The sequence below is a fragment of the Danio rerio genome, chromosome 5 (genome assembly GCF_052040795.2).
Source record: "Danio rerio strain M-AB ecotype USA chromosome 5, GRCz13ab, whole genome shotgun sequence".
NCBI classification, from domain to species: domain Eukaryota; kingdom Metazoa; phylum Chordata; class Actinopteri; order Cypriniformes; family Danionidae; genus Danio; species Danio rerio.
The window spans coordinates 42,983,604-43,004,656 of NC_141025.1; the positions used below are offsets into that span (position 1 = coordinate 42,983,604).

At 36.3% G+C, this 21,053-nt stretch overlaps 2 protein-coding genes across 54 annotated transcripts in view; both read right to left on the reverse strand.

Annotated features, from left to right (window-relative positions):
- The window catches only part of epg5 (ectopic P-granules autophagy protein 5 homolog (C. elegans)), a 1,176,376-nt gene that overhangs the window by 731,439 nt on the left and 423,884 nt on the right, over positions 1-21,053 (reverse strand). The gene's annotated exons all lie outside the window — the stretch shown is intronic.
- ncor1 (nuclear receptor corepressor 1) overlaps positions 1-21,053 on the reverse strand; it is a 114,785-nt gene that overhangs the window by 24,074 nt on the left and 69,658 nt on the right. For 16 of the 50 annotated variants that reach the window (NM_200276.3, XM_087251445.1, XM_087251435.1 and 13 more), the window contains 10 exons: positions 19,376-19,509; positions 19,084-19,159; positions 14,014-14,476; positions 12,016-12,133; positions 11,342-11,525; positions 8,240-8,404; positions 1,871-2,031; positions 1,510-1,630; positions 1,241-1,336; positions 178-263 (listed from right to left, as the gene is read on the reverse strand). In NM_200276.3, the coding sequence (NP_956570.3) occupies positions 178-263; positions 1,241-1,336; positions 1,510-1,630; positions 1,871-2,031; positions 8,240-8,404; positions 11,342-11,525; positions 12,016-12,133; positions 14,014-14,476; positions 19,084-19,159; positions 19,376-19,509 (1,604 nt within the window). Of the gene's footprint in view, positions 1-177; positions 264-1,240; positions 1,337-1,509; positions 1,631-1,870; positions 2,032-8,239; positions 8,405-11,341; positions 11,526-11,934; positions 12,134-14,013; positions 14,477-19,083; positions 19,160-19,369; positions 19,510-21,053 lie in introns of all 50 variants that reach the window. The other 34 variants (NM_001442985.1, NM_001442984.1, NM_001442986.1 and 31 more) reach the window with 3 other exon arrangements.

The window sequence follows — 21,053 nt, forward strand, 5'->3', positions numbered from 1 at the left end:
TTCGTGAGTTACTGTGTTAGATAAGCTCCAGATTTGGCTTCAGTACTGACTAATCCAACGTATATGCACAAATACAATACTGCATAGATCCTATTAAAAATATGAATTTAAAAGAGAGATTTGTGAGGGGTGTACTTGTATAAGCCGAGCACTATATACATATATAAAAAAAAGAACCTGTGTAATGGAGCCTCCTCTGAAGGGCAAGCCCTCTTGGCCTTTTCCAGGGGTTCCTCTCATGTCCTGAATCTGCATGGGTCCTCCTGCAAGCACAGGAAAGGACTGTTTTAGTTTGCGTTTGAGATTGTAGCCACAAGTAGTCAGTCACACTTTGGTGTAAAATATAAAAATGTTGTAAGCACAGTCTTGGAAAATGAGTTGACAAGTATATTTCACCTTTTCTTTTGGAAAGAACATCTAATCCCTTTTTGACAATGCCCTGCACTGTGTGATGCTGTCTTTTTTATGTTAATGTGTTCTGTAGCGTAATTGCTTCTTGTGCTTACAAGTTTTAATTCCAATGAATTTATGTCTTTTGTAGTCGTTTATAAATACAGAAAACTGTATATATAGTATGTATCCATGCATGCATGCATGTAGTTACTCTCTTGTTTTAAGGACATGATCTGCCAGTGGGGTAAGTAAAATAATCTTGTTTTCACTTTGAAATGTACATATTTGGACTATTCTACGAAATATTTTTTTTTTTTGCTGCATAAATCATGTCAATTCCAGTTTAATACAGTGATTAAATACAATTCTGTGGCTCCTGGCCAACTATAATTCAGACTGGAAATTGCATATCTTTGCAATGTGCCTATTGCGGAGGCACATATTGCGATATCAATGCTGAAACGATATATTGTGAAGCCCTATAACATATATACATAAACATACTGTATATACATATATAACATTTACAAATAATTATATATTTTAGAGCTTGAGTAACTAGAAATCAACTAAAATATATTGGTTATAAAAAAATTTAATCCTAAGAACCTTAAAAACCTTCATATCTTCATAATTTGATACTTAAATAAAAATGACAATTGTTTAGAGTACAAGCGTATGAAAAATTATCCTTTTACATCTTGATTATTAAACATTTAGAGTCACATAGACAGAAAGCCATTGTTGCATTCAATGAAAAGACAGGACAAAACACTCTCATATGTTAAGAATGTCTAGCATTGACTTTTGATTTTGGTTATTTTATTGTATATCTTGATCATCTCACCTCTGACCACTCCGTCATACTGAGCTCTGGATAAGAGACCCTCTGCCTGAGCACTCTGTCCACGTGGAGAACACTCCTCTTGCTTAATGTATGACACTAAACATACACACACACATAAGCAGGTGTTCAAAATACACATTTCACAGACTGCGGGAGGTTTCCACCATCTAAACTTAACATAACTCGACCAAAACAAGCACTTGGAGGGATTGTGTTTCATTCAGCTGAGCTCGACTGTTTATTTATACTCTCAAATCTCTCTCTCTCACCAGGTTTGGCAGGGTCTTGCTGTCTTGGCAAGCCGAGTGAGATTGACCCTCCTGTGGTCTTGACCACCTCGGGTATGTACACCGCGTGTGATTGAGGAGGAAGGTATGTTCCTGGCGTACCCTGCAGGACATGGTGAGAAGAAAACAGCATTTCAGAACTGAATACCAGGAAAACCCCTGATCCCCTGCCTTGATCCCATTAGATGAAGGAAGCATTTAAACTCAGCAGAAGCACCACGAGTCTTAAATAACAACTAACAGCCTGAAGAAGCTAAAAACATTATCCATGGATGAGAAATCACTGTTATAAAAGTCGAACTGAGAGAAAAAAACAACAACAACAAAAAACTGATTCTCTTACCTGCGAAATGGAGCCGCCTTGAATGAAGGAGGGCTTGTCTGTGGGTTTGGAGGTGTGAATGAGGGGTGGAGGAGAGGGAATGTTTGGCGGCCTGTGCCGAGAGAACGTCATGCGGACATCTGAAACAGTCTGGACTGCCTGGTTTGGTGCCGGCTGAAGAACTGTGGGAATGAAAGGATAAGAAGAACAAGGGATGAAAGGAGGCGGGCAAAAGAGGATCACTCTTTATCCCCACAGCTGACAAGTCTTTCTCTCTGAAGCCTAAATGTAATTTGGTTTAAAAGTGTAATGCTTGGGAATGTGCACAATGCATGTGGCATAACTTAAAAAGTCATTAGAGTGTGGAAAAACAACAATCTGTTTTTGTTTTTTAAACTGTGTTTACTCCATATGCTCAGCTTGCAAATGTGATTTGACTCGTTTCTCCACAAGGTGGCAAACCTCTAATCCACTATTTCACAGACAAGAGTAAAACAGACACCTATACTTCCTCATTACTTTAGTTAAATCACCTAGGATTTTTATCTGTCAACCTCCAGAGCACACTTACTTAAATGTCCTTCTTTCATCTTGTTTTTTAAATTGTTAACAAAGCATACAGGCTGAAGAAACAGTATAATAAAAAATATATCACTTCAACTACCCCCACCCCCCCCCTCCCCCTCCACTGCGGTCTCTTTAAACTGGGGGTATCCAATAAATAGAAATTGACAGGAAAAAAAAAAAACATAGAACAGTATCAAGTATCAATTATAAAAAATAAGGCAATCATTCTGGATCCTCATCTTTGTTTTGTCCAATAAACATGGCGATTTTGACAGCAGCTGATGTCCAGCATTTTAATGTACTCAATAGTACCAAGTTCACTTGAGCGGAGAATAATTCCATTATTATAATGACCTGTAGTTATACCAACAACTTCCAAATTATGTGGAGCCAATGTTGGGCTAGTAGTTTTTTGTAGAAGTTAAGCGAACCAGCCACACAGCTTTTTATAGCTTGATAAGATTCAACGTAGAATCATCACACAGAAATAGAATAGAAGGATTTATAGGTACAGGATATTCAATAATTTTAGATAAGAAAACACTAGGCATGGGCAGGTATAGGTTTTTAACAGTATGATAAGCTTAAATAAAAATACCAGTTTCACAGTATTGAGATTACTGCTCTAAAAGTAATTTTGGGTAAAAAATGTCTGGGTAAAAAAAAGTCGCCTTTAAACATAATTTATTTAATGTTAAGAAATATTTATAACATTTTGGAACAGTAAACAGATCTAGTTAATATTTAAAATTTACTTCTGCTCTTTTCATTAGATTAAAAAAATTTTTTTTTTACAACACATACAAACTCTTACATATACCTTGGGAATGGTATAACAGAATATTTAAGCAGTATTAAAACCTTGGCTTTTCCAAACTGCGGTAAACCTTGAAACCGGTTATCGTTCCATGCCTAGATAACACACACCTCATTCCAAAACTGTTGTACTTTTCCACATTCCCACGTCATATGAAAAAAAGATCCAAGTTCCTGGTCAGGACATTTATAACAAAAAGGACTATAGGAGGTGTTGATAAGATGTATTTTGATCGAGGACTAGTAGGTTCAATAACAAAAGTGATAGTAAATGAGATTTTTAAATAAAGTAAAAATGTTCTGTCATACTCTTTCCCAGTCTGTGACAGTCAGTTTCCTAACTGTGTTGTATAGCTTAATGCTTTGCTGTAGCCTCCAAGGCCTTTCTGTACTGTACTGTTCCATGAGGTAAAATGACTAGTAGAGGAGAGATCAAACCAAGCAAGGATTGAATGACTGGGAAGATTGCCCCCTCAGGGAACCCTATAGGCATTCATGGCCAATTTTAATTACAAATATAAAAAGAGAGAAGAGTCTGTTTCATACTGTTTACAAAGTTTTTGAAAACTTAATATGCCATTAGAACAAGAAATATCTTTGAGCGTATACATGTCTTTCAGCATCCAATTCCTTTAAAAAAAAAACGATGCACCACCAGCACGAAAACCATTATTATTCCAAATACAGGTAGGTGTTTCTTTCCTCTTGTGTTGATATGTCTGATGCACCCTGAGTTCAGGTAAAGCACAAAATATGTCTTGTTGGAGACTTGAAGAATAAACCACATACTCATTCAGATTCTGATTAAAACCAACAAATCACTCCTGGCTGTGCTGTATTCTGAACTGTGCTAAGCTTCGCGCCTAACAATGATCTTTAGTCATGACTATACAACAGCATGACCTCTATTACCGTATTGCTTAAATGTCGACTCCAGGTCTTGCAGGTCAGATTCACTGCTCAATACTTCGCACCTCCTACACATAGCCTGCATTTGACCTTTCACAAATCAGAGAAACTATATATAAAAAAAAACACTCAAAAATCTGACATAAGTGCAAAATGTAGAGCTGGTTAAAAGAAAGCTGACCCAAATGCAGAGTGCCTCAAACTAAACCCTAAATAAAGGCTGACAAAGAAACACAGCCTTGAGTGAAATCTGCAGCTCTTAGCGTGGATGGGAATGAAGTCTCCCTTCACCTAAAAGCACTTCTTCCCCTTTCTAACTTCCCAGATAGCCCGGGCTCTCACTCACCTCTTTTGAAATATTGAGTCGTGAACTCCTGTCTCATGCGGTGTAAAAAGCATGAGTCTGTTAAGCAGAGATGAGATCAGGTGTTCTCTGTGGTTCTGTAGTGCAGGATGTGATGTGCTCATGCTGTAATAGCTTATCTGTTGCCAGAGTGCGTTTCAAGATGAATCATATGCACACATAAAAACGACTTGGGACTAACAGTTCAGATTTCTGCCCGTGTCTTTTATAGTTCGTGCACGGTTCAAGAAGTCATTTTGAGCTTCTATCAGAGAGAGTATAAAAAAAAAACACTCAAAAATAAATAGCTTTATGATTTACTGAGGAATGTAGAAAAAGAGGAGGAAATATTCCTTCCACTTATGCTTCTGTCATGTTTGTTCAAGGTTTTAGTGAATATTGGTGACATTTCATTACCACTATCAAAACTGAAGAATTTAGGAAAGAAAAGGTATTGTTCAAAAGTTATAAGTCAGTAAATGCTGTCAGAAAGAAACTAAAATCAGCCAACTTGCAGTAAATTAATTTGTTAATTATAAAATATATATCGAAAATTTAAGATTTTCGATATATTTAATGAGAATAAATTTAATAAGAAAATATTAAAATATTATCATGTTAGAGTGATTACTGACCATCATATGAATAAAAAGCCTTTGTAAATATACATTATAAAATAATTGTAAGAGCATTTTATAATGTTGTTGTTCTTATGTCTTATTAAAGAACATAAGACGGTTTTCAAGCTCAACAACAAAAACATCCATACCCCAAACTTTTACAATTTTTAAAACTACATTGTGAACAATTTTTTTTTGTATATTGCATTATTTAATCTGAATATAAATTATATATAAAATTGCATAGTAAACAACCATTAATTCTAATTATTATTTTATTATCCTTACTCGTGTTGTTCAAGATATTTTGTAGTAGTAGTAATAGTAAACTGTCCTGTCCTTGGACAATTCCATAAAAAACAAACAATAAAAACAATACAAAATACAGTAGTTACAATAATTATAATGCTAACTAAGATAAATATTTGATATTCTTGAAGACTTTATACCAAAGTGCTGCAGTTTGTATGTGTGATATTGTTTGTCTTGAACCGCCATGTAAAGTAATGCCCCAATCCCAGTTGCATCATCAGCAGTCATCATCTTATTGATGTAGCATGTATGTGGGACACTGAGAGAAAGTTTTGATCAATAACGCCAATAGCAAAACAGCAATCCTTCAACTCAATATAGCTCCTCAAGCAGAGGTCACTGTGGACCCAAGTCTAAAGTCAGATTTCTTCATCAAACCTAATAATTTTACAAAAACATCCTTACGAACCTGTGATGCAGTGCTAACACACCCTTCAGTTTACTTAACACACGCTGTATTTGTTTTGTTTCCTCTCTCCATGATGGAGCAGTCTCTATACGTGTCTGTCTGTCTCCATGAGAACGGTTTCCAGGTTGTAAAAGGGCTGATAAGGCTGATAAGAGAATCAGTCACATGTGCAGTGCCTCGTGAAAGCTTCAAGGTTTCCTACAGGAAAAAAAACTCGCTGACCTGACTAATAAAAGCTACAAATCTACAAATAAAGCGAGTTCCTCTGAAACAAGCAGGAGCCTCTTCATCAGCGACAAGGGCACCAAGTAACCCATCACGACTCATGTACCCATCTGTATGCAGCTACAAAACAATGATGTAAAACAAGAACAACAACCACACAGCACAGTACGTATGACAGAAATATTATAATGTATTAAATGATCTAACACCAAAGTTTTCAGCATTAATCGAGAAAAAGATCAAAATAGTCAAATGTATTTTTCTTTTACTTGCAAATTTAACCATAAAAAATTCTTACTGGTCATGTCCAGCATTTGCCATAGTTCATGATAATTTAACCAATTAGGAATGCAACGATATGGATTTTTGGGGCAATATCTATAACTCTTTAGATTTGGAGGTTGATAACCGGTTCATAAGCAGATAAATATATTATACTGTGAACAACTGATTTTATTTGAAAAACTTCATAAAAGTTTGATCAGATCTTAGAATAGCACACTCTGCAAAAAAGAACGATAATTTAAAAAATGCAAGGTGATTAAATAGACCCATATTTCTGATTTTACAAAAATAGATTATTTCCTTTTAATTGCGTATAAAATTACCTTGTAACTTGACTGTTGCATAAAAATAGTAGATTAAAGAACAAAACGAGAGGCAGGCAATTCTGTAAAATGACTATTGGCTTAAAGATATCAGCCTAATTTTGATATCGGACTGATAACGATAACATTAAAAATAGCATTTATTGGCCGATGACAATATGGCCTGCGATATATCATGCATCCCTAACACCAATTCATTTAGCCAAAAATTTTATCAAAAGTGTCTTCCAAAAAAACTTCAACTAATTCTAATGAGAGACAACAGACTGTAAAAGAGCTCAAAACCTAAGAACAGGCAATACACAAACCAAAGCAAAAGTACAGCAGGTTAAAGTTGTTTTTAAGTAAAAATATCTACATCTTTCCAGTGACAATGGGTAAATATAATATAATATAATATAATATAATATAATACAATATAACATAATATAATATAATAGTAGTATTAAAAATTTGTATATTAAGACTCTGATCAATGTATCAAGTACATCAATACTTTTATACAGTAAACAAATTAAACTGCTATATTGTCAGAGAGATGTTTCCTTTTCAAATATTTTTTTGCAAGATTGAAGACTGCTGAGTGATGTCTGCTGAAAGTTCAGCATTGCCAAAGGATTAAACAACAGTTAAGAATGGCTAAAATAAAACAGAAGTGCAGCTTTGGTGTGACAGAAAACCCTGTAGTCATTAATGTTTCCATTCAAAAATGCGAGTTAAATTTATGTGCAAAACTGGAATATCGCATAAAAGACGTGCGAATAAAGCAGCGTTTCCATCCAATGAGTCACAGTCACAGAGATCAAAATTGTCACTTCCTGATTAACTGGCGTCAAAATACTAACAGAAAAAAGGGAATTTGCGGCACTAAGAGAAGCTGTGTGAATCTTTTTACACCTCAGAAGACAACACCAACACGCAATGAATGCGTATTGTTCAAGGATGTGAGATGCAGTGCACAGACGTTCTTGATTTTGGATGTCATTAACAATATAAAACCACTAATACTGAAATGATTAAGGCGTTTTAGAAAAACCAAAACTACAATTCAGATGTTTCACAGTGTGCTCAGCCTGCTGGTTCTTCCATTCACACACATTGTTTTTCTTTTTTTTTTAATCTCTTATAATAAAATCACATGACCTTTTTTAATGCGCTGCTGGAATTTGTTGAGTAAAAGTGCTTCCATTGTAGTTTTTGCGCATATTTTCTTACTAAATAAAAAGTTAATCCTACTCTGTTACGCGCAAAGATTTTTTTTGCTAATTTTCTGTTGATGCGCATCTTGATGTTTCCATCAACTGATTTTTATGCGCATATCCAAAATGCACAAAAATAGGTGGATGGAAACATAGCTATAGACAAGGTTTTGAACTATAATACAATATAAAATATGGTCATAAATATTTATGTCACTCAAGCAATCATATAAGCAAAAATATGGTCACTCAAGCAATCATACTGAGACATTTTGTCACTGATGCTCATGTTGCCTGTAGTATTTGTGCATGACTGTCAGTGTTCATTTTGATGCCTTTATCTGACTGAAAGGAGGTGAAAAAAAACTGTGGAGAATCTTACCTGGAGGAACACTGTAGCGTGCAGAATTACTGCCATCAGGTTGGGGTGAGGCTTTGCTAGGCTCCCGAGGAGAAAGTCTGTATGGAGAGCCCGGTCTGCCTGCTCCACCAAGAGCTTCCTGCTCCATCAGTTTCAGGTCATATGGCATATAAGCGAACGGTTTACCTGAGGCAGGACACAGAGGGAAAAAACTATCATACACACCAAGAAGAGACGCAAAGAAAAACACCAAACAACAAGTGCACTTTATAAGGGAAGCTATTGGACATGAAAACATCTCATTTAAACCATACTTTAAGTAATATTCACATGTATAGATATAGAAAGGTTAATTCAGTGCTATCACTGTAAATGTTTTGGCAAGCAAAATGTCACAGCAGCTTTTTAGAGCTACAGTCTGCTGGTCCGTGAGGAAGAGGTTGAGCAAAACTTGCTGTTTCAAATGGATATCACTTCCAGAGAGTGACCGAATGTTCCTTTTGGTTGGCTGCTTCTGTCTGGCTCTATCAAAAACAGCACTGTGCTTCTTAGCTGAGAAGAGCAAAGTCCACTGTCTCTCTCCCGGCGTACTCAACACCCTTCAAATATCTCTTTTGGAGAGCCATTATAAAGGAGGGGAGGAGGAAAAATAGAAAAATGTCTCTTTCTCTCTTTGTCGTCAATGTCTTTGCTCAAACTTTTTGGCATGTAAAAAGCGAGCGAGAGTGCATGGGAGGACAAAACAGAGCCACTACAGGCGCATCACTTTCTATTTGTTTTGCAGCGGTCCATCTGCTTGTGTGTTATTGTCTGTTTGTCTCAGGGGTGATTTGCTAACCTCATTTCTGTATTGTTCATTGCGCTCTACCCCTCAGAGACAGCTCTCCTGGCCAGTTGTTTTCTAGCTGATCTCAGACGCGTTTTAGAATTTTTTAGACATGTTTAATGAGACATCAGAGCAATTAAAATGAAGAGCATTTTATGCTCTTTTCAGGAACGGGCCTGTTTTGACAAGCATTGACAATTATATTCCTTCATTTACCAGATGCTTTTATCCAAAGTGACTTCAAAGTGAGCAATACAAAAAGCAAAAACAAAAAAGCAGCAAGCCATGCACAAGCATAACACATTTTCGGCCATTTTTTAACGAAAGGGAATACCTCTCACTTTAGTTAAAATATAACAAAGAATATATAAAGTTTGCATTTACAGGGTTTATGCTGGAATCCTTAAGGTAATTTTAAAAACTTTAAGACTTTTTAAAGACCTTCTCAGAATATTTTAAGACCTCATTGCCACCTCAAGTTCTAATCAGTATAAAACCTTTAACTTAATAAACAGTTGTAGTTAAATAAATCAATAGAGCACAACCATGCAACAGAACTCAGATAAGCTCGGAGGAAACAAAGATTGAAAGAATAAATTACACGGTTATTTTTTAGTGACAGGCTTCAGCCACTGTTTAAATTCGTCTTTCTCCAACCAAGTGTATGAAACCTTTCATTTTACATTTGCCGTCTATTTCGTTTTATGGTTTCGCTACATGTGGAGATCGTCACATCACCTTCCTATGTTTGTCGAAAAATAACTTTACATCACCCAGACAAAGTTTGGCCAGACGTGCCCCGGCCCGTACCAATCGCACAAATCGAGTACACCATTGCTAATATTGGAAGGAAAATAAATCAATTTAAATATATATAAATATATTTTTGAATCAAACACTTTGGACAACGCATAACCAAAACTTAAGACCTCATAAAAACGCAATTAAGACTTTTTAATACCTTTTAAAGCAATTCATTTTCTCATAATTGATTTATCAACTTTTAATACTTGTATTAATAATGTAAGAGAGGGAGAGAGGGAGGGGGAGAGAGAGAGAGAGAGAGAGAGAGAGAGAGAGAGAGAGAGAGAGAGAGAGAGAGAGAGAGAGAGAGAGCAGGCAGTGTCAGAGGAGACCTCATTAATATTCATGATAGGGCTAGGCCGATAGACGATGCCATCATCCAGCCGATGGCCAATACACAGCACGATGCTGAGCCCGCATCGCTGATCCTCCACCCCGCACCCCTTGCAAACACACTCACGAAAAATACACACTTAGGTCCCCATTTACATTAATATGTCTTAGTATTAAAATGTCATTTTATAACGAAAATTATCCACATTCACACCGTGTTTAACCTAGAATTTCTGAACAGCCCTCCATCCACTGAAAACACACATCATTTGACCCCACACACACACACACACACACACACACACACACACACACACACACACACACACACAAACATACAGTCAGTCAGTCAGTCAGTCATGCGCTCATCTGAGCTCCAAAGAGCAGTGCACGTTGGCCAGTTTATCAAGGATGTACCGCTGGATCGCTTCTCACTATAGTTGTCAAACGTGATATTTAATTAATCTTGTCTCTATCTAACGACTCTTTGAATCTATCAGGCAACGTGTCACAGCATCAATACACTGCTTTAGTCATTCACTTTCACACTTGTACTTAATAATTTAAGTGAAAACCTCAAATACTGTTGGTAGTGCAGCTTTTTTACCGACCGATCTAAAACGTGACAGGTGGTAATTTGTGTGCAAATTATCTTTATTTATTTATGATTTGTTTATGGGTAAAACAAAGACCATGAGGGTCAGGCAGTTGAAACGGTAGGCTATAAATAATTAATTCGTTATGAATTAATAAATTATTCATAAATAATTAATTCACCTCTGCCTATGATGATGGTGCCACCATCCATCGTGATGTTTTACATTAGACATCGTACGATGCCAAATTGGTCGACATCGCCCAACCTTAATTCACGACTCAAGGGGTTTTTTATGGCATAATAAATGAGCAAATAAAACTATTTTGGAGATTTTTTGAACTTACCTAAGCCATATATGCACTATGTAGATATAAAAGAACAACTTAACTTAGTAAATCAATGTAGTTTATGGCATCTTTAGGAAACTATGGATCACTGGAGCGGCCAAAACTGACCAAAGCACAAGGTTAAATTATCAGAAGGTAAGCTTTCTGCTGGATTTGTGGGGTCTTGTTTTTTTTCTCCAGTGTTTTTGAGCAATGTTTTTCTTCGTGAGACTCACCTTCTCTGTCTAGTACAGTGGGGCTGTGCGTTGTGACGCGCGTTCTGCGGTCAGACTCGTTCTGGTCTATTCTCTGTTTGTCCTCCTGCACAGACTCATGCACAGCTTTGATTTGGTGCTGGAACATAGCAAACCCGCTCATGGGACCACCAGGTACTCCACTGTGACCAAATGGAGCTGAAACCTAAACAAACCATTCAGTAACAGAGAGGATTCAAATAACGATTACATGCCACACCTATTGATATAAAAAATATAATGACACACTTTAACAAATCATTTAAAAGTGCACAACTTAACCAATTAACCCCATTAGTAGGTGTTGATTTGCAACAAGATGCTAATTTCTCTTAAGGCAAGCATTGTGAACGGCCAATCAGGGCCTCAGTCATATTAAATCCATTTCACATCCACACCAAAATCACCACAACAGACAGACCTCCAAACAGCACAACTTATCAGCCCAACATATATTCACTCGTCATGATTTCAGTGTGGAAAATCAATTGGCATTTGCTGATTTGTTTGCTGAAGGCTGCAGAAGCGAATCACAGAGCGTGATCTGCAGAGGTGGAGATGGAGGTGGGACTCACATGACGGGGTGGCTGGACCCTGTCTCTGTCCAGAGGGGCATATCTGAATGCTAAGTGGGGGTAGAGGCTATGGGGACTGACCATAGGAGGGATGGTTGCGGCCCGCTGCTGTATTTGCTGCATGTTGAGGAGTTTGGCTGAGGACACGACCACTGAGCCTGAAGGACCAAGCAGTGATGGCTTCTCCAGAGAGTACATTCTACCAAGGGAAGAACAAAAAAAACAAAGTGCATTAGCTACTGATATTCTACTAAATGTTTAAATACTAAATGGGTTTTGGAACATATGCAACAACAAAGAAATTAGAAATGCACAAAAACGTTTTTTTTTTGTTTTGTTTAAAGTGCATTACAGTGGTCCTTCGTTAATCTTGGGAGTTACGTTCTAAAAATAACCCACAATAGTTGAAATCGGCGAAGTAGTTTGCTTTCTTTCTCACAATTATTATAGATGTTAAGGCTGTGAAACTCCTCACAACACAATTTTCTCAGACAGACATTAACACTTTTCTCTTGTTTAAACACTTGCGTAACCCTCTTTATTCCTTTAGCATGTCCAGAAGTCGATGGTTATCATCTTCCTCGGCCATTTGGGTGCTACGGTGGGTGCCTTTGATGAAACGTTTTGTCTACATTATGAGGTTTGTTGGGGTTGAAAACTTACGTACAACCAAAATACAGTATAGCACTTCATATTGATCAAAGATTAATGTCAATTTGGCGTGCTGAACGCATTCTGTACTGTAGAGGAGAAACGGCATTAAGGAGATTGATTGACAATGGAAAAGGAGAATTAGTTTTCCCAGCTGTACCAATGACACAGATTTTTATTTGTCTGGCAAACAATTTACTGAATTACACCAAAATTTTATAATAATAATTAAACTTTTTGGCAGACACGTTTGTCCAAAGCAACTGCCATAGCATTTAATATTTCATTGAGTTCAGTTGATTTCACTGATAGGAATTTTATATATACATTGGTTTTTAAATATATATGTATATATGTAAGCATTTTGAGAGAGCTGTATGGTCATGGTGCTTTTGTGACGCACAACTTGAACTTTAAAATATGCGTGTAAAAACTATTGACATTCGGTCAAATGAAATTGATGTACATGGAAACCTTAACAAATCCTACAGTTTCCAAAGTATTGACTGGTAGTGTATGTGAAATCTGATACGATGTTACAAAGCATTAATGTAGGCTATGACTTGAATTTCTAGGTAAAAAAACAAATAAATACTGCTGTGCAAAATATTGTGTCAGACATGAAAATTATGATAGTCATATTCCTTCTACATGACAAATAAAAGTTACACAAATACAACAGTTTTTTTTATTTCTTGACATATTGACCATGGGATTAAGTTTTTAAACCAGTTAAGAACCACTGCTTCCGATATTAATGAATAAAACTAATGATTCATGCAGCGGAACACTGCAGCTGGAGATACTGCACAACATTTATACAAATTAACCTGCAGCTACAGGGGAACCTTATGAAACCATTCACAATTGAAAAAAACAGCCCTAGGATAAAAAAACTCATAACATAATTAGAGATGTAACGATTCACCGTGAGCAAGTTGAAAAATTATTCAAATATGTGATGATTCAAACTAGTAGAAACACTGAACGAATCATGATCCATGATACTCTGTTTTGAACAGACGGGACGCTGTATTCACAGGCGCAAACATGCTTTACTTGAACATCAGGGTCAATTAAGAGGTTGGGGAAGCAGAGTAAAATAACAGCGGTGAAGTGCACGAGACAAAGCACAAAAACATTTTTAACTCAAACATTTTTAGAAAGATCTGTTTTAAAATAATTAAGATTAGAATAGCAACTTAGTTATGGCAGAAAATATATTTTTAGCAAAAAATGTACAGCATTTAAGAAAAAAAAAATGTAAGGACTTTTCACCTTAAAATAAGGTAAAGTTTCAAATAATTTTGTTAAAAAATCATGACTAAATCGTATCATGAGATTATTATTGTAAATTGTATTAAAACGTAAAACCAGGTGAATGGTTACATCCCCTAACATAATATAATCTGACCCTTAGTTTCTCACCTCTGTCGGTCAGGTTCAGCCTCCACATCTTCGTCGGCACTGCAGGTGGCGCTGGAGTCATTGTCGGAGTGCTGCTGCTCCCCCTGTCTCTCCTCCTTGTCCTTGACCTCTGGCTCCGTCTTGACCTGCACCTGTGCCCTATCAGTGCTCGGAGAAGTCATCTCCACATCTTGCGGCTCGCTCTTTGGATGGATCTGCATTTCATAAGCTGAGCGTGCTCGATCATCCTGAGGAAGCACATCTCCAGCTCCTCCTTCTGGACTCTTCTCAATTTTAACCTTCAGCTCATCGTATGGAGACTCCTGGCCTTTGGCATCTGCCACCGGGCCTTTGGCTGCAGTGACGTCCTGGTCTGATCCACCATCCACTGCTGAAATGGTATGAGTTAGTGATTCTGAGGGTTTGGAGGGATCAGTTTGAGTAGGAGAAGGCGCACTCTCTGTGTCTGAACTGTTATCTGGACCTGAGAAAAAGGGAAGAAGGAGAGTATGATTGAGCCATCACATCCTCTTGAAATTCTTCATTCAACTGTGTAAAAAGGACAGAGAAGATCAAATCCAATCTATTTCAATCTCAGCTACAAAAACACAAAGGCAGAAAAGCAGAACAACCCTGCCGTGACAGAGCAGAGGTGGCATTTGAGGTCACCAAAGCTGCATGCGGCATCACGCAATCAAGCTAATGCACTTCTGAACAGCAAACATCCTTTGGCTAAGCACAGCACTACCTTTCCACTGTAAGCATGTGATGATGATACACCCTCAATTCATATTTTTAACAGGAAGCTATACAATATTATATTTGTGCATATACATTAGGTTAGTCAGTACTAAAGCCAAATCTGAAGCATATCTAACAAAATAACTTACGATAACGGTCTAAAAACTAGTACACCCAAATGTAAATGTTATAGAGAAATATTAAATACAAACAATTAAAAAAAGAGGGAAAAAAATGCTAAATTTTATTAATATTTTGTAGGCTGTTTTTTTTAGCGAGATTTTGCTTAAATTTAATCGTAGTATTTTTCAATTTCTAAATATGTTTGGTGACTAAAATCTAACTTTTAATAAATATATTTGTTTAATAAATCTGTTTTGCTTAAATGCACTAAAATACATTGCCTGAATTTACTGAGAAAAATATTCAATTTCAAAATGGGCTGTACTTGATTACGCTGAGCACTGTACATAGACAAACATACATTTCTGCATTTACACTGCTGACTTTTTTCTAGGAAGTTTAATCACCAGAATGTGAATTTCAGGGGGATTGGGGGTCTAATGTTCCCCCTTGGGTCTATCCTTTAATAGTTAAGAAGTAGTTTGCTCTGATCTGTCTCTTAAATATTATTAATATTAAAATTATATGCTTGCAACAAAAATATAAATTCATCAATTTAAAACTGGCAAATCTAGAGCACCGACAGACAGTGTAAGTGCTCACAAAACATGATTCTTTAAAAAAGGTGTTTGTAGGTGTTAGTAAAACTAAATGCATAGTTTGTGTTTTATTCTACACTGGCTCGCACATGGAAGTTAAACAGTAAAATAAAAATTGTGAGGTCTGTCATAGTTATCTTTTAATAGGTGCAAGAAAGCAAACCTGTCCCCGTTTATTTAATTTTACAAATGTCATTTAAAACCACTCAATATCCCATTAAACACTGAAAACACAGCCTAATAACAAGTTTGAATAACAAATTAAATGTAATTGAATTAAATATATAAATTAGGTATAAAATAGGTATTTACCAAACATAAACAAAAATCTTGACCCCTCGATTGTCAATGTATAATTTGCACCCTGGCTATCACAATTGAAAATATTTTGGGTTTCCTTGTCTCTTTTCAAAATATCTAAAAAATATACTTTTTTTTTTTTTTTTTGCACTTTAAGAAACAACGAGTCAAAATTAAATTAGACTTTCCCCAAAACAAGCCTAATAATCTGCCAGTGTGGTAAGCAAAATAATTTTGTTTTAGGTTTGAAATGCAGATATTTGGACATGAAACAATACAAAAAATTATTCTAAGAAACATATTTTTTGATTTTTTTGTAAATGTAAATCAACACAGTCATCTTCATTGTATAAATAATTAAATGCAACAAATCTTTGTTATGCCTTCAAAAGTCATAATTTCTTGTGCCCAAATGTTTTAAACTCTATTGACATGCTCCGTCACAGGCCTTAAAATCCCATGCAAATGATAAACCTTCCCTTTATTTTGGTTAATCTTAGTGTTTTGTGGCACCTGGTCAACTTTAATCCATACTCAACATTGTAAATCCGGTGATGTGATTATTGCTGATACACATTGTGATATTGATGCTGAAACGATATATTGTGCAGCCCTATTGCGAGTAGTCTATTAGGTTCAACAAGTATGCATTGATTTAATGAAAAAGTTAAAACATAATATTGTAAAATATAAAAACTGAAAACGATGTGTGCTTCCTAGATTCCTTGATGAATGCAAACTTCAAGAAATCAGGAACATGAATGTCTTTACTGTCACTTCACTGATCAATTGAAAGCATACTTTCTGAAAAAAAAAAAAAAAAAAAAAAATTCAAACTTGCATCTCTACACTAACAGGCAATACACAAAACTCCTCCTGCCTGCAGGTTACAAAGAGCAAAGTTGTCCTAAAAAAGCCAAAGGAGCAACACACATTCAACAACTAGAAAGCAACTATCCTTCTCTCTCTCATCTATTATTCCTGCCTCCTCCTGCCGTATGGACACTCTCTGCCACTCTCAAAGTCTATCTGTCTCTCTGTCCCACTCCTGGAGAGTGGTGAAGGCTAACCTGCTTTGCTCCAGGTGTGTCAGCAACTGCTACTTCAAAAAGCAGATGGGTGAGAGAAAGAGGGAGGTTTGAGGGAAAGAGAAGGAGGAGAACAGAAGAAAGCAGCATCTCTCAGATGACAGGACAGCAGACCAGGGTAGAAGCCTTGCAGCTTGCGCTTACAGAAAACAGAATGTGAATGAGGTCTATAATGCAGCAGGGTCCAGCAGAATTAAAAATGAAAGAGAACTACTAAAATGTTCAGTAAAAAGTAAAAGCAAGTCACTGCTTTTTTTTACATAAATTATTACTTTTTTTCTTTACATTGCAACATTTATTTTGTATTCATCAAAAAAAGTCTCCTGAGTATGAAATTAGGGATGCTCATAATAACCGATTCACAGTAAACCGAAAGGGTGTGTTCTTAACAGATTAATAGTTTCAGGTAAATGATTGAATATATATATATATATATATATATATATATATATATATATATATATATATATATATATATATATATTTTTTTTTTTTTTTTTTTTTTTTAATTGGCTACATAAATGTGCAACACATAATTAACTCGCAGGACAGGAACACATGCAACCACACATGCTTACAGACATATTTGGCAAAGAAGAAAAATGGAAGAATATTGCGGGTCACAGACGAGTTGATGCCAAACCAGCGCTGATGCTGACTGCCTCTGTCCTATATCTGAGTCATAAACACTTCTGTTTATTTTCACAATTGGAGAAAGAAGAGGCAAAACTTTTGAAAATGTGCGCTGCTTTGGAAACAAGCTGGCCACAAGTTGGAGCCTCAGAGTTTTCTCTCTATTAGAGTGTGCTCCAGCACCGCTCATAAACACAACAAACAGGCTATTGTTGTGATGATTTTGTTTACAACCAACAAACCAACCTTTTTTCCATTTGCAAAATGACAGTTATTAATAATAATTCCATTTGCAAAATGACAGTTCTTATAAAATATCAACTAAGATAGGTAATATAGAGGTAAAAAACAAAGATGTTTATGATACAAGAATAACAGAGGAGTATTGGTTAAATTAATATTTTCCAAGGAGCAATCGATTTAATGTAGCCTGATATCTTTATTTGACGAGAAAAAAAACATGATGGGAAAAAACACCCTGTGCTAGTCCTTAAAAAGGATTCAGTCAGTGTTTTCATTTTGTAATTCAAAAATGTCATTTAAGTGAAACGTTATGTTAAGTTATGTTCTGTTGTTAATATGTTCACATGTAAAATAAATCAGCATTTTGAAATGCAATATTTAATGTGTCAGACACAAAATAGACACGTCAATTATTTTAAGTCACATGGCCCCAAAAATTATTATTAAATAACAATTTAATAAAGCTGACAAGTAAACTGTTAATATTCGGTTAACGAGTGGTGGTTGACGTTGGCAAAATTAGCCGAAATGAGCATCGCTTCATAAAATCACTGCATTAGAATGACTTCTAAAAGATCATGGGACATAGAAGACTAACGATTATTATTGTTCTTTAATTTGATTGTTTAAATGTTGCTTCAAGAGCTCTGAAATGCATTTGTAGATTGGTATTGTGGGCCCTGAATTGGCAAATTTTCTTCTCAAAAGAAATAACTGCCTATCAAATGGAAGTTACTTGGTATGAACCTTTTACAGAACTACATAAAAGACTCCAAGTCATGCTGTAAGACAGAATATCACCCACAACCAAACCCGAAGAACAGAACACAGATCAAACCTACTCTGCAGAAGCACTCTGTTTTCCTCCAGCAACTTTTTTTTTTTTTGAAGCTTTAAAGCCAGGGAACGCTTATATAAGAGCGAGCGTGGCAGGCAGAGCAAGTCCAGATCTCTTATCCCTTCTTCACATTCCCTCCATTTCCAATCTCTTATTCGCTTGTTTCCCTTCTCTTTCATCCACCCTCCCCTACTCATTTGCCTGATTCCCACTCATTAAGCGTCCAGACAGCAGTAGAGGGAGGATGTTGACCTCTGTGGCAGTGCAGCGCGGTCTGGGGTTTCGCTGTCAGATCGAATCAAACGCACTGCAGTCAGACAGGTCAGCACACTGCACTCCTGCTCTCTCACTTCATCCCTCCCTTTCTGTGTCAATCGCTCAGTTTCTGCTCTCTTTACATTTTGACCCCTGCTGCTTCTCTTGCTCTCTGCTTGATCGGACTCTGGGTTCACAGGTCACAGAGATTGACAGCGATGGGCTTTGGAGAGTTTGTTGAGAGAGATTAATGCACAGATGTAGATCATACCGTCACTCTCCTCATCGTCATCAGGCACTGGATCGCTCTGCGAGGGGTCTCGATTTCCACGAAGCCGGCGGGAACCCTGCACACAACAACATGAGAGGAACAAAATTCAGAAGATTACTATCAGAAGACATTAACCTGCAGAGATAATAGAAATACAAAACTTCTACAAGATTTAAATGTGTATTAAATAAGAAATTAATGTTATTTTTAACAACATGTTATCACTGTTTATATTTTGGAGTAATTTTTTGATTAGTAGAAGTACTCCATGAAGCTGGACCTGTACCTGTACCTTGTGTTGCCGTAGTAGATTGTCTAGGTTGTATCGCCTCTTGTTGTTGAAGTAAAAGTTCTTACATTGAGCTTCACTCTTACTGCCTACCATCTTAGCAATGGCTGACCAGTTCCTGCCATGTTCAACCAGACCTGTGCACAAGAAGAAACACAGGTAACATTATGAATGAACAGAAAAATATGTACCTGCAGTCAGATGCAACAAACCCTTAGTAGTAAACTAACTGGTTGTAACTGGTTGTCGTAGCAAAGACTGGTCGTAACCAAAAGAAAATTCCAAAAGGGTTCCATTTTCAAGTGAAGACAAGAACTTGTTCACTTCAGGGGCACCATCTAAAAGCATGAAAGATTGCTGGGCTTCATGCAGTGGCTGTGCCACTTGCTCTGCCTCGGTGGTGCAGATAATCCTGCAAGCTTAGCTAGAATGGATGAACTTGTTAAGGCAGGATGTGCAGGGCACCACGAGGTTGTAGCAGCCCAATTAGCTAAACTCCTGATGATCAGAAGCAGCCTGATTTCTTAGTATCTCACAGGAAGACACATTAGAGATAATTACTCCAGGTTGCACAAGAAACAAATCAATTAACATTATTAGGTCAAGAAATCAGATATTATGATCTATCAACAGGTGTTGTCTGTAAACATTCATTCTTCACAAACTAAACATTCATGTTGGTCAACACAGCAAAATGTCTGTGACCATCTTGTACAAACGTGTTGAAATTTTCCCTTTATTCTTTATTAAAACTACTTAGGGGTAGTTTTAAAACCCAATACCATGGTATACTGTTAACAAACCTCTCAATGTTGCCTACCAAGAGAACTAGAATATTTATTTTTCCATGTTTAAAGATGAAGGTTCTTGGAGCACACTAAGATTGTTGGGCTTTTAATTCATCTGCCTGGGGAAATGACTAGGAATAACAGCAATAAATGGTGAAACTACTTGCTCTATAAAAAGCGTTTATGACTGTATATTAAAAAGTATATATAATGGGCAACTACCAGTTTAACACATCGGACTGCATAATGAGCCTTAAATATTTGTGGTTTAAATTTTATGGATTAAAAGTTGTAAAAACCATGAGACCAGTGAGACCAGCAGTTTCAAGCCACTAAGGTTCTAATGGCTGCACCTGCTCTTACATGAAAGGACAAGGTAAATATTGGGCTCTTGACTGTAACACTGCAAAAGACTAACTTTAAATTCAATATTCAAACTCAAATATTAGGGATGCACAATGTTTATCAGAGAGATAAATGATCAGGTCATAAGGGTAAAATTAATTCCTCCTTATTGCTCTGATAAATAAAATATAATGACAATATCTGATAAAGTAATCCAGTAGTTTAAACAAATAATAAACTGTCTGGTTTTTACAACTTTACTAATTAGCATAAATCTGCAACTAAACATGAAAGATGTCTGATGAGAACATTTTTATAATGACCAATATTTCTAGGCCTTAAAGCTAGCCTTGGCCAACATGTTACAAATATGCATGCTAATACAAAACTAGTTAAAAGTGATTTGTGTTACCTAATCTAAGGTGTTAGCATATATATATTAATTGAATTTTTCAGAATGAGTTGTATACACTGCAATGAGTAGAACATAAACAGTATGCAGTATTTTTGAAGGGGGAAAAAAACAGAAGAAAAAACAACAACAGTGT